This window comes from Mastacembelus armatus, chromosome 3 (genome assembly GCF_900324485.2).
Source record: "Mastacembelus armatus chromosome 3, fMasArm1.2, whole genome shotgun sequence".
Classification (NCBI taxonomy): Eukaryota; Metazoa; Chordata; class Actinopteri; order Synbranchiformes; family Mastacembelidae; genus Mastacembelus; species Mastacembelus armatus.
Window position 1 is genome coordinate 6,789,445 of NC_046635.1, and position 15,458 is coordinate 6,804,902.

The window sequence follows — 15,458 nt, forward strand, 5'->3', positions numbered from 1 at the left end:
TTCACACTGAGGCCAACATCAAAATGAAGGGAGGAGCTAGAGAGGGTGAACTGGGACAAAGCCTCCTTTTTTCTTTTTCGTCACTCTCTCTCACTGTCACTCATTGTTGTATGTGGCTGGAGACACAATAGGGACAATATGTTTTATTTAGTTGTTAGTTTAAAACAATAGCATTGATTCACAAAGATAAATATACTATGTATGTTTACTGTTTGGATACCCAACCCAACTCAACTAAAGCTGTCCATGTCTGGCAGAAGTATTCTGAGGTAGTACTAGTGGATAAGGTTGACAGGTATGTCTCAGACCAGGTGTGTTGTTCAATAATACAATCTCTAGCTAGCCTCCTTCATTTAGTTTTGATCAGTAGCCTTGGGGCTGCGGCACTGATGGCTTGAGTGCAATACAAAGGTTCACTGGGAATGAATTTGACAGCTCTGTCTTTCACTCCCTTGCACAACATGCTTTAAAAAACACTCAAACTCAGAGTGCACAAAAATTCAATAAGTATTATTTAGTGTTCTTATTTTTAGTTATTTTTAAGTTTAGCCTTAGTCTAGAGATCAAAAGTCAAATAGTCAACCTCATCCTTTTTATATGTAAGTTTTTAGTTGACCAAAAGCTTTTTTTTAGCTTTAGTCAATGGAAAACTTTCACATTTCAGTCTTTTCTGTTTGAAGTCATTAGAAGATTATGATTATTTAGTCAGTTTTAGTCAATATCACCAACAAGCATTTCTGCCAGACTTTAGCAGAATGCTTTAAAATAAGACTGAACATATGTAGGCTTAAGGTGGTTGAAGAATGCAGCTTTGCAGGAAGACTTCATCGCTGTGATGTTATTTTAAGTAATAACCAGATATAAAACCATGAAGTCTGGAAAGATGCAGCACTGCTAACAAATTCAGTGAAACTCTTTGAACAAGTTAGATATTGCTGTGATTCTGTTTGATATCACAAACCCTGAGTATCCAGATTAAGAAAACCTTACACATTCAAAAAGAACCCTGCAATAAATCCTGTACTTATAATGCTCAGCTTTGTCAAGTATATGCCAGAAAGTGTTTCATTTTATTCTGTAATTTTGAAGGCTGTAGTGATAGGGCTGTATTAGACTGTGCTGTACTCCTACAGCAATTAGTATAGCAATTAGTGCACTACCATTTAGATAATAAAGGTAAAGTTATCAGAAACCTTTCTGTGCATAAGCTATCTACCAGGTAGCTAGCTGGCTGCTGCACATTCTGACCCAAAATAGTGGTAACATACTGTAGCCATTCCAGATAATATGGAGAATATGTTAACTCTGGTGTATAGTTTACAGAATATATATATATATATATATATATATATATATATATATATATATATACATATACACACACACACACATATGAGATGTACGTAATAAACTGCTCCACATACAACAATTCGTGACATTAAATGCAGCAGATACTGCTTTCTCTGGAATAGCATTCAGGACAGGTGGAACATGAGGAGATATTTTCCTCCCCATGGTACTTATCCACTATGGCTTTTAGCTTTTTCTTCTTTTTCTTTTTTGCTTTCCATCACCTACCCTGACTCCTCAGGTCTTTTTTTTCCCAGCTTCCAGTTTGGAAATATATTACTCACAAGTCAATCTGGGGATAGTGCCTACTGAACGGCATTTACTCAGCTGTGAATAGATATTCCCTTCCCCAGCCAAATTCAACTGAAACCAGCAATAAGTTCATCAATTGAGCTATATTGTGGGGGCACAACAGGGGCGAGAGAGGCTCACACACTTTTCTTCAGCACTATTGCTTCAGCTCTGCCATGACACTAAGATGTTAGGATCATTAAGAGGACTCTTGGTTAGGGGCACACATTTGTTTTTTTTTTCTTTTTTATTGACTTCACTTATCCACAGAAAATGACTTTAGAAGAAGCACTTTGTTTCACACTGATTTTAACCCTAGGTTTATTTTCTGTTGCATCAAAGGTTTTGATACGGAAATGACAGCTCAGGATATACTTTGAGAAAAATAAAATAAAAACGTGCAAGATCAAATAAGACACCAATTTTAAAATTATTTTTGAATAGCAAGCTTTTTTATTCCCATAGTAAAGTGAGCTGTGTGTAGGGGTATGTGTGTGGGAGGGTGACGATTTAATATGAACTTGCTTAACTTGCTTAACACATGCTCTGGTAGTAGGCAGGGTGTGTTGTAGTGCTCTCACTTTGCCCTGACACTTCTTCAGCTTATGTTGACACAGCCATAACCTATTTGTCCTTGTCCACACACAAACATACCAACATCGAGGAGCTGTTTTTTTTTTTTTCTTTGTTTTTTTTTTGCTATGCTATGCTGTAGGACCTTTTAATGGTCTTCAATTTTCTATTCCAGTTTTGAAGGATATTGTACAGGCAATCTTGAAATCAGCAATAAATTAAATTATAAATCTAAGAAAATTATGCTCTAAAAAACTGTAAGATTTTTATAAACTATAAGCTGACTAGATGTGCTTTGAAATGACATTGGCAGAGATGGTTGAATTTCAAATGATTAGAGTTTTGAGACCGGTTTTCAGAGTACAATATATTCCTAATTTTTATTGGCATTTCTATTTGCATTTGCATTCAATTTTTCATGTCGGATACACTAACACATTTTACCAGCAACCATGATGTTGGAGCTCTGACACTGTCACTTTACTGCTATTACTGCCATGACCCCCTGCAGTTTACAGCATCTGTTTACCATTGACAGTCTGGTTTCCAGCTTCTGTTCTTTCAGCAACAAAAATGAATGCTCCTTTTTTCCCTACAGTGCCTGTTTTGCTGTTAGACTCGTACTATCAGTGACATTTAACACCTAATATCTGATGGATATGTTGCTGACCTTGACTACACTCCTTACAGCTTCATCGGTGTTGCACGGGAACAGTATGGCAAACTAGTGATCATGCACAACAATATGCAGACGTTATATCAGAACCTGCTGGAGTACTTTGCTGTCGATCCCAAGAAAACCTCTGTGGAGGAGCTGTTCACTGATCTCAGCACCTTCCGTTCCATGTTCAGTGTGAGTATACTGCCCATAGTGGAATCATAAAGATGTTGTTTTCTGAGTATGTACTGGTACTGTACTGGATTGAAATAGGGTAACTGATGACTGATAAATTGATTCTTGGTGAGAGTCGCATAATTTTTTTAACAGGAAATAATTTGATTATATCTTAGTATAAAATGATTTACCATTGATTTAGCATTAATCACATTAAATTAATGTTTGGCAGTAATGTGCTGCTGTTGGCTGTTGAAAGAATTTACTTAAGTTGTGGAACATATTAAACTGCTACATCTGTTAATCAAACATAGAGTGCCAATTTATGTGGGCTGGTGTTTCATAATACCATTTTAAAGGCATTAACTATTTTGAGTTCCAGGTATATTTGCGTTTTATCTTATATCAACTACAGTAATATCATTTGGCGATATAGCCGTGCTTTACTACTTCTGTATTTATTAACATTACTGGTATAAGTGAAACTTTAATGGCATGAGTTGTCCGTAAGTCCACGCAGTAAAATACCTTACCTTAGTTCACCGTAGGAGTAAAGAGTTATTAGGTTTGAGAAGAGCTGCTATAGCTCTTAATCTTTTTGTTTTTATTTTTTTGTTTTTACTTATTGGCTTGTATTAAGACACAGCTTCAATATTTATATGTGCCTATCACAGTGTTTTCCTGTGGTATATGCAAACCAGAACAGTGCCAATCCTGTGTAGTCCAGTCCCACCCTGACATTTATTTCATCACTGAGCTCTGTGGCCTTATCAGCCTGGTGCCACTGTGTGCTGGGGAGCTGTGGAGACCCACTGTGTTTAATCAGCAGGATTAGTGGCACAGGCCACTGGGTGCGACAGATAATAGTAGCTAATTAGCCTACTAAAGTTCCTGCCCTGCCCCCAACTTAACATCTACCACACACACACACACACACAAGTGGATTTTATGCCTTTGTGCACTTTTTTCTGCACAGTCATTAGTTATGTATTGCATTTTCTTGTACTCCAAAGCTGTGTCTATACATTTGTGCGGTTGTCAGTGTGAGTAATATTTTTGTCATTATTATTATGAGTCTTTTTCTTTTTTTAAATCATGGCCAGAAATTGTTTAATTGGGTAAATGAAACATAGTATATAAGTTTTCTTTCCTTTCGTGAATAATGCTTATATACACTTGATGTAGACAGTTTTCAGCACACTGTAATTTGTATATGATGAGTGGGTCAGTAAAATAAAATAAACATTATTGATCCATAAAGGGAAATTCAGGATGATATAAAATATAAGAGACATGCATTAGGTGTTTTTGATGCCAACCACTAAACTATTGTCACTCCTTACATGATTTGTAATTTTTTTTTAAACTATCCAGGTATATATTATCAGTAGTAATCTGATAAAAGGACTCGTGAGGCGTTACTGGTCTGGTATTTGCAGTATATGTTAATATATTGATGGAAAAAGACTGCACATTCTGATCCAACATAGTGGTAGCATACTGACCCCATGTCATTTGCTAACAAGGTCAAATCTCATTGCTAGTGTCTAACTTTCACATTAGCAATACAATAGGATCAATGTGCATTTTATGTTGTGCAAAAATGTCTTATTATATGTGCCTACTTCTGTTCTTATTTTATTAAAGTCACATCCTAACATTTACTGTACTGGTCAAACATCCCAATAGACTGTCAGCTATATGTGGTATTTAAGCTAAGACTGAAACAACTTGAGTGTTTACACTGTCTGCAGACTTAAAGAATCACAGAGACTCAGAGAAAATGTTCCCAGGTGCATTGCTTGTAGGCTGCATGCTACTTTGTTTCATTTTTTTTTTTCACCTGTGCTATTGATCCCCGGACTTCTGTGTTCACCACTGGTGGTGTTCTGATATGAATCAGAACCAGACCTCAGTATATTCCATCCTTTATTTTAATGTTACACAGCAATAATGTGAACATCTAAAATGCTGTCCACATGATAATGTTAATTATTGCAGTTTTTATCCCTTGCATTACTGCTCTATGTTTTAGACTTTGGTTCTGCTGTAGTGTCCATGGTACATGGTGGTAGTAAATGAAAGGTGAGCAAACTAAGTGTTGCAAAGACCAGCACTATATGGTTAAAAACTCCAAAGGTTGTTACTTATTCCCCTGTGGTAGGTCAAGGTGTAAGCAGCTTACATCCTGAGCAGTTCATTCAAATGCTCACATCATACAAGACGTATCTTGGAAGAAGCCAAGGCCAGGTCAATGAATGCAGGCACAGTAAATCTCAGCATTGCAACCTCTCGGTCAAACCTGTGTCAGCGTTTATACACCAAGGCCTGTGCTAATAGGTGCACACTTGTCTCTAGTCCACTGCCTAAGGTGAACTGAGCCTTGAACTGTGTGTGTCGCTCGCGTATGTGTAATGTGTGCGTGCTTATATGTTTGTGTTCGTATGTCATTTTGTGTTGGTAGTTTTTTATAAGGAAAGCTTGCTTAGTGTTTTTTTTTTTTTTTTTCCCCACACACGACATACACATAGACTCATATACACATACAGCATGCTCAGTCACCCATAGGAAGGAGACCTAGGGCGAGGCCGCACATCTGACAGGAATCCAATTGAGCGTGTCTAATGGCGGACATCCAGGAGAGGAGGAGGGGGAAGCAGACCTGCAGTGATGAAGGAGAGTGGAGGGCAATTTCCTCAGGGAGCTGGTTCTCTCTCTCTTTCTCTCTCTCTCTTTGCTTCCCTTTCTCCTTCAGCTCAGCATTACAGTAAAATGAATGCTTTGTCAGAAAGAAGAAAACACATGACTCTTCATCTTTTCAGGCTTTTCTTCAGTATCTCTCAAAATCAATGTTCCTTCAGTTCTCATCATTTTTTAGTATTTATATAATTCTCGCCTTTAATGTTTACAACATTACAATTTACAACAAATGAAACGTGCCTTGCCTGTACTTAGAAATTAACTTCTTATGTTAATGTACACAGTTGTCTATGCTGACTTTTTTTTTTTTTTATTATTATTATATGACTAATTGGTGCTATGATTTTAGAAGACAACATGGCCTTTTTGTGATGGGTGTAATCATGTCAGTTTTTGTTAGGTGGTAATATTCTTTTGCTGCTCTTTTTCCTGTTGTGTTATGTAAGTGAAGTTCAGGAGTGAGCCCCGCTTAAACAGACCCACTTGTTGTATTGACTTATTATTGACTAATCTTTGTTTTCCTTCAGCTGCTGGCAGCAGTAAAGGATGTAGTTTTAAATGAAATGTCATTTTCCCTCTAAAGACTTTTCTCTGTGGATCTGCATAGGTACATTATTGAAACCGTTAACCATCAGTTTTGCCCAGGCTGGCAGCACGGCTCCTTACGGTCATTCATTGTCCCCAAGAGGGTAACCTCTAATAATGAGCTAGATGTTTTTGTTTCAAAGTAAAATATCTAACCAGCTATTAAATGAATTGTCTTGAAGTTTACTACAAATATTCAAAGTCTCTAAATGACTTTGGTGATTATCTAACTTCTCCTCTAGCACACCCAGTAGGTCAAAGTTTTATTTAGTAGAATAGTTCAATTTGTATATGATGTGCTACCACTAAATTTTGTATAGCCATGCATGGTTTCCAGATGATTTATCCTCATGACATTTGTGCTTACCTGATATTTCCTCAATCATTACCAGCAACTTATGATTAATATATTTCGACAGCTTTTGCATGTTTTGTTGTGAAATTTGGTCTAGTTGTTGGTGGTCATAGTCCCCTGAGGATAAATTGCACTGCAACTGTGATTCCACTGATCCAGCAAAGTTTGACTGCATACCTGCAAAACAAGTGATCACATTAGGCATCAATCACAGCTCTCTACTTGAAACCTGAGATCTCTTAACTGTTCCTTTTGCAAATGTGTTGTGTGCCAGTCCTCTTGTTCTTCTCTTTTTTCCTCATTCCCTCTCTCTGTAATTTACCATTTTTGAATGTCCTTTAAAAAAAAAAATGGAACAGTGGTTGCTGTTGTTTCACTGTTGTGCAGGACCTGGCTTCATTTAACAATTGTTTAAAAGCAAAGCTCGGAACCACTTCCATTTAGTACGCGTCATTGTCATTTGATACCATTGTCTTTTTGTGAGTGGTATTAAGTAATATTAGTAAATTTAATATTTTAATATGTTTATTACGTTGCCAAAAATAGTCTAGCTGTGTTCAAAGAGCTATGTCAAACTGTGAGTATCATACCCTACTATTAGTAATTTACACAATCTTTATTCAAGTTGTTGGTCCTCTGATTCTAGGGGCTTGTGGGTACTAAATTGACAAAGCTGAATTGTTTTGAATTCAAGTTCACTATATCATTCTCAACAATGGTCACTTGTATGCAGACTTAATAAGGAGCTGTCAGTGGGCCTCAATAAGTCACTGCCCCTCTTTATTGTAACACTGTAATTTTCCATGTTACACAGTTCTAGCAGTGTGTGTTTTTGTGAGCATCTATTCATGTTGGTTTGGCATTCTTCTGCTAACCTGCCTGTCAAGCTGGGCTGTGTGATTAATGCAAGTGGAGGGGAGACGAGGAGGAGGAGTTGGCTGTTTGATAAAAGCCCAGACTTCCTCGCTTTAAGTGACTGGCTATTGTTCAGGATGGGATTCATGCTAGCACTCTATTAAATCATATGCAGTCTGTCTGTTGGCTTTGGCATTACTGAGCTAGTGACACCATCATATGACAGCACTTTAGCGTAGGGATTGTAGAACCTGTAGCTGCAGTGGTTGATTTACAAAGCTTCACAGACAGGCAGATGGAATTAATGACATTTTCTGCCGAGTTTGGAAGTTGAGTATAAGTATTTCAAAAGGGTCCTGAAAAAGGGACCAAAGTCAGTCAGCGTAAATGTTTTCTTGTTATCATTACTTGCTTGGTTTTTGTGTACACACAAAAAAGGAAAGACAAATGACTTTTCGCAGTATATCCTGAAAACTACATTTTGCAATATATTATTACATTTATAATATTTACTTTTTCGTGATTATAGTATTTTTGGTCAGACATTCCATTAAATCACTTAAATGACTATTAGCTCTTTTTATTAATACTTTTTATATATGATTTTGCTGTATATACATTAGGACTAGTAACCTCTATCAATTTTCATGGAACTTTTTAAAAGCCATAATTTTGTGTAATCATAAACTCATTTGATCTTCTAAGTAAAATCATGAAAGTTATGTAATTCAATTTTAGCAGTTGACTGTGATATCTTGTATTCTGTAAATTCCAGGTGTTTTTAAATGTGTTTATAGTTTTTCTGTAGACAGTGTCGTGAACGTAAACATCCAGTCACATGGCAGTACCCATAAACTGTTCAGCTCAACATATACTGGACAGCCTGTGGCTACTGAACTATAGGAAGCTATTGCAGTTAGCAGCATGATTGAATTCACCTGCTGGTGACAGTCACGCTATGTCATATGCGTCTTGTGGAACTGATACATGCTTCTATTTTAATCAGTCCAGATGTCTACACATGCTGCATAACGGCTTGTGTTTTAGTCATCTCTTAAACATGTAAGAGCTTAAGCAACGTTTTAATGTGACAGTGACAAATGTTTTGAGAGTCTGAAACACTAAGAGAAACAAAAGGGAACAAGCAAAAACATTGAAGCCCTAATAATCTGTAAAAGTAGGAATCAATATTTTCTGTCATGCACTGGCAGTAGGAAACATTAAAACAGAAAAATATTAATTTTCTCCACTATTCATGTCACTAGATCTTGCATTATCATCACTTTTATGGATCTCTAGTTTCTGAAGTCCGTGATGTCAGTCTGTTTTGGCTGACAACACCAGACTGGCAATGCACCTTAGAAGCTTCATCTAACTTTAGGTGTACCTGATAAAGATGTCTGTAGGATTTGATACTTGTCTCTGCCTTTGACAGGCTCTAAACGATCATAATTAACCTCACTTAGCAACTGTCTTGTTTCTTATTTCTGTCTGTCTTTCTGTCATTCCTCATACCTCCAACGCCCGCAGCAAGCACTGAAGGAGAACCTGAGGCAGAAGGAGTCAGAGGAGAAACAGAGGAGAGCTCAGGCAGCAAAGGAGAAGGCTGAGCGTGAAAAGCAGGAGAGACAACAAAAGAAGAGGCGGTTGCTGGAGGTCAATGCAGGTAGAGAGCATTCAATCTGCTTGCCTGTCAATTCTTGCATTGGCACTGCCTTTACAAGGTACTCTGTACTAAATAAATATAGGGTAGTATGGTCTAAGAGATTATTCATAGACAGTGGGCCATATGCAAGAACTAGTCTTAAAATTGGTATGCATAAGATGTATTTAAGAGACGTACTGTTTTTTTGGCCTATTTTATCACTACAGCCTAATGAATTAGGAAGAAAAGTAGCAAAATTATCTCACTCTGACAGCTGCCTCGGGGTTTTTATGCGTGTTCAGTATCAACATCTGTTGAAGCCAACAGTGTAAGATCACCTGCTGTAGGCTCTAATATTCTCTAGTCTTTCAGTAATTGTCTTCTTCACTGTCTTGTGTATTAGTTGTGAAGTGCTTTGCCTTAGAATGATGTCTCTGAGCACCTAACTGTATATACAGTATTCAGACCCCCTTCACTTTTTTCAGTTTTGTTATATTGCAGCCTGACATTACAATTGTTTAAATTCTTTTTTTTTTTTTTTTTTTTGGTCAGTCTACACTCAGTACCTCATAACGACGAAGTGAAAACAGAATGAAAAAATGACATGAAAAACTGAAATATCACATTTGCATAAGTATTCAGACCCTTTGCAACAACGCATGAAAATTAGCTCTGGCATCTCTTGATCATGGTTGATATGTTTCTACACTTTAATTGGCATCCACCTGTGGTAAATTTAACTGATTTGTACATGAGGCACACAAAGGCACACACCTCTCTATAGACGGCCTCACAGCTGGTAATGCATATCAGAGCAAAAACCAAGCCATGAGGTCAATGGAAAAAAAAAAAATTCTGCTTCACTGAAGGTTCCCAGGAGCTCAGTGGCCTCCATAATTGTCAAATGGAAGACATTTGGCAGAACCAGGACCCTTCCAAGAGCTGGTCTCCCGACCAAACTGATCGTGGGAGAAGGGCCCTAGTAAGAAAAGTGACCAAGAACCCGATGGTCACTATTACTGAGCTCCAGAGATCCTGTGTGGAGATGGGACAAAGCTCCAGAAGGACAACCATCACTGCAACCTCCACCAATCTGGGCTTTATGGCAGGGTGGCTAGATGGAAGCCTCAATTCTAAATGTCATGTCTGGAGGAAATCAGGCTTTCTCATCAGGTGCTTTAACGAAGTACTGAATGAATGGTCTGAATACTTGTGTAAACTTCAGTTTTTCCTTTTTAATAAATTTACCGAAATTTCTAAAATTCAGTTTTCACTTTGTCATTAAGTGTCACTGAGAGAAGATTAATGAGAAAAAAATTAATTTAAACAATTGAAGTATCAGGCGGCAACATAACAAAATTGAAAACAGTGAAGAGGGCCTGAATATTTCTGAATGCACTGTAGTCAGAAACATTCCCTTTAATTTATGTCACAGTCCAATGCTGCTTAGATGACATATCATTGATAGATGTACTATTAAAAGATAAGGCCGTATTTTTGTTGTTTTCCACAAATCTTGTACAGGGACTAAAACCAGCAATAAATTTCGTGCACTCACAGTAATTTCTGTAAATCCAGAACCTGTAGCCTCCATTGTTGTCTAAAAACTATTAAAAATACACCAATGAGCCAAATGGTTGCGCTGGTGGGTATTACACTTCTTTCACTGTTATGTGTAGTACAAGGAAGAAACATGCCAGCCACTCCACCAGTGTGGCTCACCTCTGTTTTTAATAGCCTTTGGACAAGAGTAAAAGTCCTCAGCATAGACAGACAAGCTTACCTAAGTTTTAGGTGCACAGGCGTTAGAGAGTGGCCAAAAATTCCTTTATGGTTTTAGTCTCTATATGGGATAAGCAAAACCAGCCTTATCCTTTAACAGCAGTCAGATTTTTAAAACATGTTTTTTTTTTTTTTTTTTACTCTTGTTTTTACTCTTTTTATACTTGTTAAACTGTCACACTATAAAAACAGGATAGGTAACATCATATGGCAATTTTAGAGGCATTGATTATGCTCATCATGAAGTCTCACATATCCACACCTCATAAACAGATGGTACCTTGTGTAGTGAAATAGACAAATCTCAAAAAAAAAAAGACAACATGAAAATGCTCATGCATATGGTCCATTGACCCTGTTTTTAATCAAATAAACTTATGTCCTGTTGTGATGGGTTACAGGAGACACATCTGTCCTCACAGTTTGATTGATGAACAAGTAGTTAAGTAATGCTGGATATAATTTTAAAACAGAAGTACCTCCAGCAGAACTGGGATCAAGGCTTTGTCAAAAGGAAAACTTTAAGTCTAATCTTAAAAGTAGAGAAGGTGTCACACTGTTAGCCGGTTCCACAGGAGAGGAGCTTGATAGCTAAAGACTCTGCCTCATCACATTCTACTTCTGGAAACTCTGGGAACCATAAGTAGACCAGCACTCTGAGTGAAGTGCTCTATTGGGATACTATAGTACTGTGAGGTCTTGAAGGTATGAAGGAGTTTGATCATGAAGGGCCCTTGACTTGTAGACAGTTTATTAAGGCAAGGTCCTACACCTTTAGCATCATACAAATTTCAACCTTGCTATATTTTTGATTGTTAATTTGAACTACCTAGAGAAATTTACCTCTTGCTTGACCCTTTCCAGGAGGTCAAAGAAGAGGGTTAGCCCAGAAGAGCATTTGACATGATGGGTTTTATGGTATGTCTACTGTACAAGCTTTAGCAGGGTAGATAATTGCTAAAATGGTCTTTAATCTGGGTCAGAGGGTTGCTGCCTCTGCAACCCCTGTCCAACCAGTGAATTACAATTTTCAAGTTATCAAAAATTTTCACTGCATTATTCAAAGAATGTTGTTCTATAACAATGTAATATTAAGTCTGAAATCAATTTCATGAAATTGATATTAGTATCATTACATTAAGTTTTAACATTGCATATCAACAACCATTTGAGATGAACTAGACCACAAGCAAAGTAACTTAATTGTACCCTAAGTAGTCTTTATTTTCTAACCCACTGAACTTAAAATAAGCTGATCATAACATGTGAATCAGGGATGTGCACAGAGGAGTCAAGCCTAGTCACTGCAGAATTATCTGACCAAAACTTTAAGCATGATAGAATTTATGTTTTAATGTCCAATCAAATATACTGATATGCACATTCCCTGTACATTAGTTACAGTCATCTGCTGTTTACTCCATCACTGTTAAAACAAATAAAGTAAAACAACAACAAAATAAAATAATTGTCAAAATGATGTCTCATAACCCTTCAAACTCATAACTCTGTTTCCCAAACTGGATGTCCTAGATAATAATTCATATCTACATTTCATTCAGATAATATTTTACGGCACCACCGAAGCAGCTCCATGTTTTCTTTTATCAGTTTTGGTCTAAATGCTACATTAAATGTAGTTTTCTTTTTCATGGGAGTAACACAGATTTGGTCTGAGCTCCGATTTTGAATATTATGTATATTTTTACTCCGTAATATATTTGAGGAATAACACAGCATTCTCATAAACACCTCAACATATAGAAGTTCTTTCCAAACGCTGTCTGTTGTTGTGGCCCTCAGGGATAACGTAGCTAGAATGATAACTCTATTTACCAAGCAGGTTCAGACATTCAGATATTGTATCTGCTTCCAACAGACATTTTTTTTCCTCCGCTTCCCCTTTGGAGCACCGCTGATGCCAGAGACTTGTTCAGCAGTGCAGCCTCCAGACCTATTTCCAATGCCAAAGGCAAGGCTGGCAGAACAGTTGAGCTTGGCAGTCCCAGCCCTGCACCATCGTCTATAGCTAACATAACTCTGCCAGCTGCTGTAACACTTCTTCAGACTCCTGTAGTTAGAGTGCAAGTAGAGAAGCACCATACACCATATAGGCCAAACTACTGCTGCAGGCATACTATAAACCAAGGCCTCTCTTGGCTAAAACATAATGCAAACATGTCGCTTTGCTATGGTCTGAGTGTACCTCAGTTGTCACAAATTGCCAGAGTGCTGAAAGTTTTAACATGCTGGGCTAATCCAAATGAAGAGTCATGTCCACTTGAACTTAATGGACAGGATCCTGCTGGATAGGTTGTGTACTGTGTGTTAGTCCAGTAGTGTGTTCTCTATCTCACCCTCTGTCATGCTGCAGCTATCTGAAAATTGGCTTGGTAATGCGATCGATTGGTAGTGAATGGTCTGCAGTTGTAGGCTTGCACTGCTCTGTGTCTGCAAATATTGCCAGACACCATATCTGAAGTGCTCCTATGATACATATATAATTTAATCAGCAGGCTAAAAAGTCATATTTGAAATATGATGAAATAGCCAAGCATCCTGTTTTTTTTGTTTGTTTTTTTTTTTTTTAAATACAGTTTGTGAGAGAATGAATGAAACACACAACGATAGAGATGCAGGACAATTTATTAAGCATGTTTGGTGTAATCTGAAGACCATGAGTAGAAATGGGGCAGTCCAAGACATGAATCATGTTGGTGAAAGCATCATCCTGTGGAGATCCTTCTGTGCAGATAACCCTGGAAAGCCTGTGAAGGGTGAGCGTTTTCAAAAAGTCTCAGCAGAATCTAGAGAAATCCTCATACAAAAAGAGCATGATGCATTCTTTGAAACTGTTACTACAGAAATAATTTCATTTCTAGCCTGAGTGTTGTTGTTCACTCATACTGTGGATACTATACAAGCAAAACTTATAGATGCTGTCAAAGCATGAATAGCTTTGTAAAAGTAAATACATAAATAAATAGGAACACATTTCAGGGATCAGATGTTAATAGACACATAGGGTCAAACCTGTAATTGCTGCCTCTTGTAAATGTTGTATTAAATGTGATGAATATGATCAGGAATTTCAGGTTTCATGTTTGCATTTAATTTAGATCAGTGTGTTTTCACTTTTGCATAAAAAAATTGTCCATCAGTGTCAGAAAAAAACCCAATTACCGTACATTCACTTTGTTTCATTGTTAATGAGGGACTTTTACTTGCCACTGTATATTTGCACTGTATATTTGCATCCTGATGTGAACTTTAATAACTTTTGCCTGTTTAGTTTGAAACTTCCTCAAATTGACAGCTTGGACTCCTTTCTCCTGTGCTTGTGTGTGGAGTTGTTTCCCTGCAAACATTTCAGAAACATTTCAGAAAAGTAGTTCAGAAATAAGAAAATCATAAGAATAAACCTCAGCCAAATTTTGTCAGAAAGGCTTATACAAATATGCCTAGAGCCTGAAATTTATTTAGATACGCTCAAATTAAGATAAAGCTAAAGGCAAACTCAGTGACATCCCCAAGAAGTGATTCCGGCAATGTATGACACACGCCACGCACACATGCACACATATGCATTCATACACACTGATTGTTGGGATGAAATGAATATATGCTAGAGATTTGGCATTGTGCTGCCAACCCAGGACAGGATTTACCCAGTCTCTCTATCTCACACACTCTTGCTCTCTCACGTTCTGTCTGTCTCTCAGCCTATTTATTAACTAAAGAGCTTTCTCTTTGTTTGTCAGGGAGGATTGTCCTCAATGGAGATTTTCTGTGTAATCATCTGATTATCCATCAATTCCCTAAAAAGCCCCAGAGAGGCTGCATATCCACATTATGCTGAAGGGCACAGCAATGAGAGACAAGGGAAGGAAAGGGGAGGGTTTCCTGGAGAAAAATATCAAAATGGATTTTAGCATCTTTACCTGCTACAGCTATCCGCATGTGGTTTTGTTTTTAACTTATACATTTTCAAAATGTGTGGTTCTTCCACTTTCCTTCTCATTTCCCTCTATTCTACCCGCCACAAACAGGGCTTCTATCTGGAATAAATATGCCGCCTGGTTTCGTCATCTGCACTGTGTGTTCTGGCAGTCTGAGGGAGTGAGTGCATTGGCTTGCATACATTTGCATATAGCCCTATGGAGATTGAAATTCAGGTTGAATAGGTGTTTTTTTCCTCCTCCTCTGGCTGTGCCTGGCTTGTGTATGACAAATCTGTTGCATTAACTCCCAGGGTAGGCCGGGAGCGGGAATGTTTGTGGAGCGACAAATTACACATCAGAGCTTTATTTAACATTCCCTACATGGCTACAAGCAATGAACTATTAAGACGTCAAATAGAAGAACAGCTGGAGATGCAACCCTGCATGCAAAGATGCTAAAAGCATAGGAGGGGTATAAGAAAGGGAAAAGGAGCTTTAATAAGGCAATGTATATTCTCATGAGATATTGCTTAGATATTGTAGGCA

General features: G+C 37.6%; 1 protein-coding gene across 4 annotated transcripts in view; it reads left to right on the forward strand.

Moving 5' to 3' along the window:
• LOC113138094 (protein diaphanous homolog 3) overlaps nt 1–15,458 on the forward strand; it is a 140,279-nt gene that overhangs the window by 69,640 nt on the left and 55,181 nt on the right. For all 4 annotated transcript variants that reach the window (XM_026320237.1, XM_026320239.1, XM_026320238.1 and 1 more), the window contains 2 exons: nt 2,903–3,067; nt 9,075–9,210. In XM_026320237.1, coding sequence (XP_026176022.1) covers nt 2,903–3,067; nt 9,075–9,210 — 301 coding nt within the window. The remainder of the gene's footprint in view (nt 1–2,902; nt 3,068–9,074; nt 9,211–15,458) is intronic.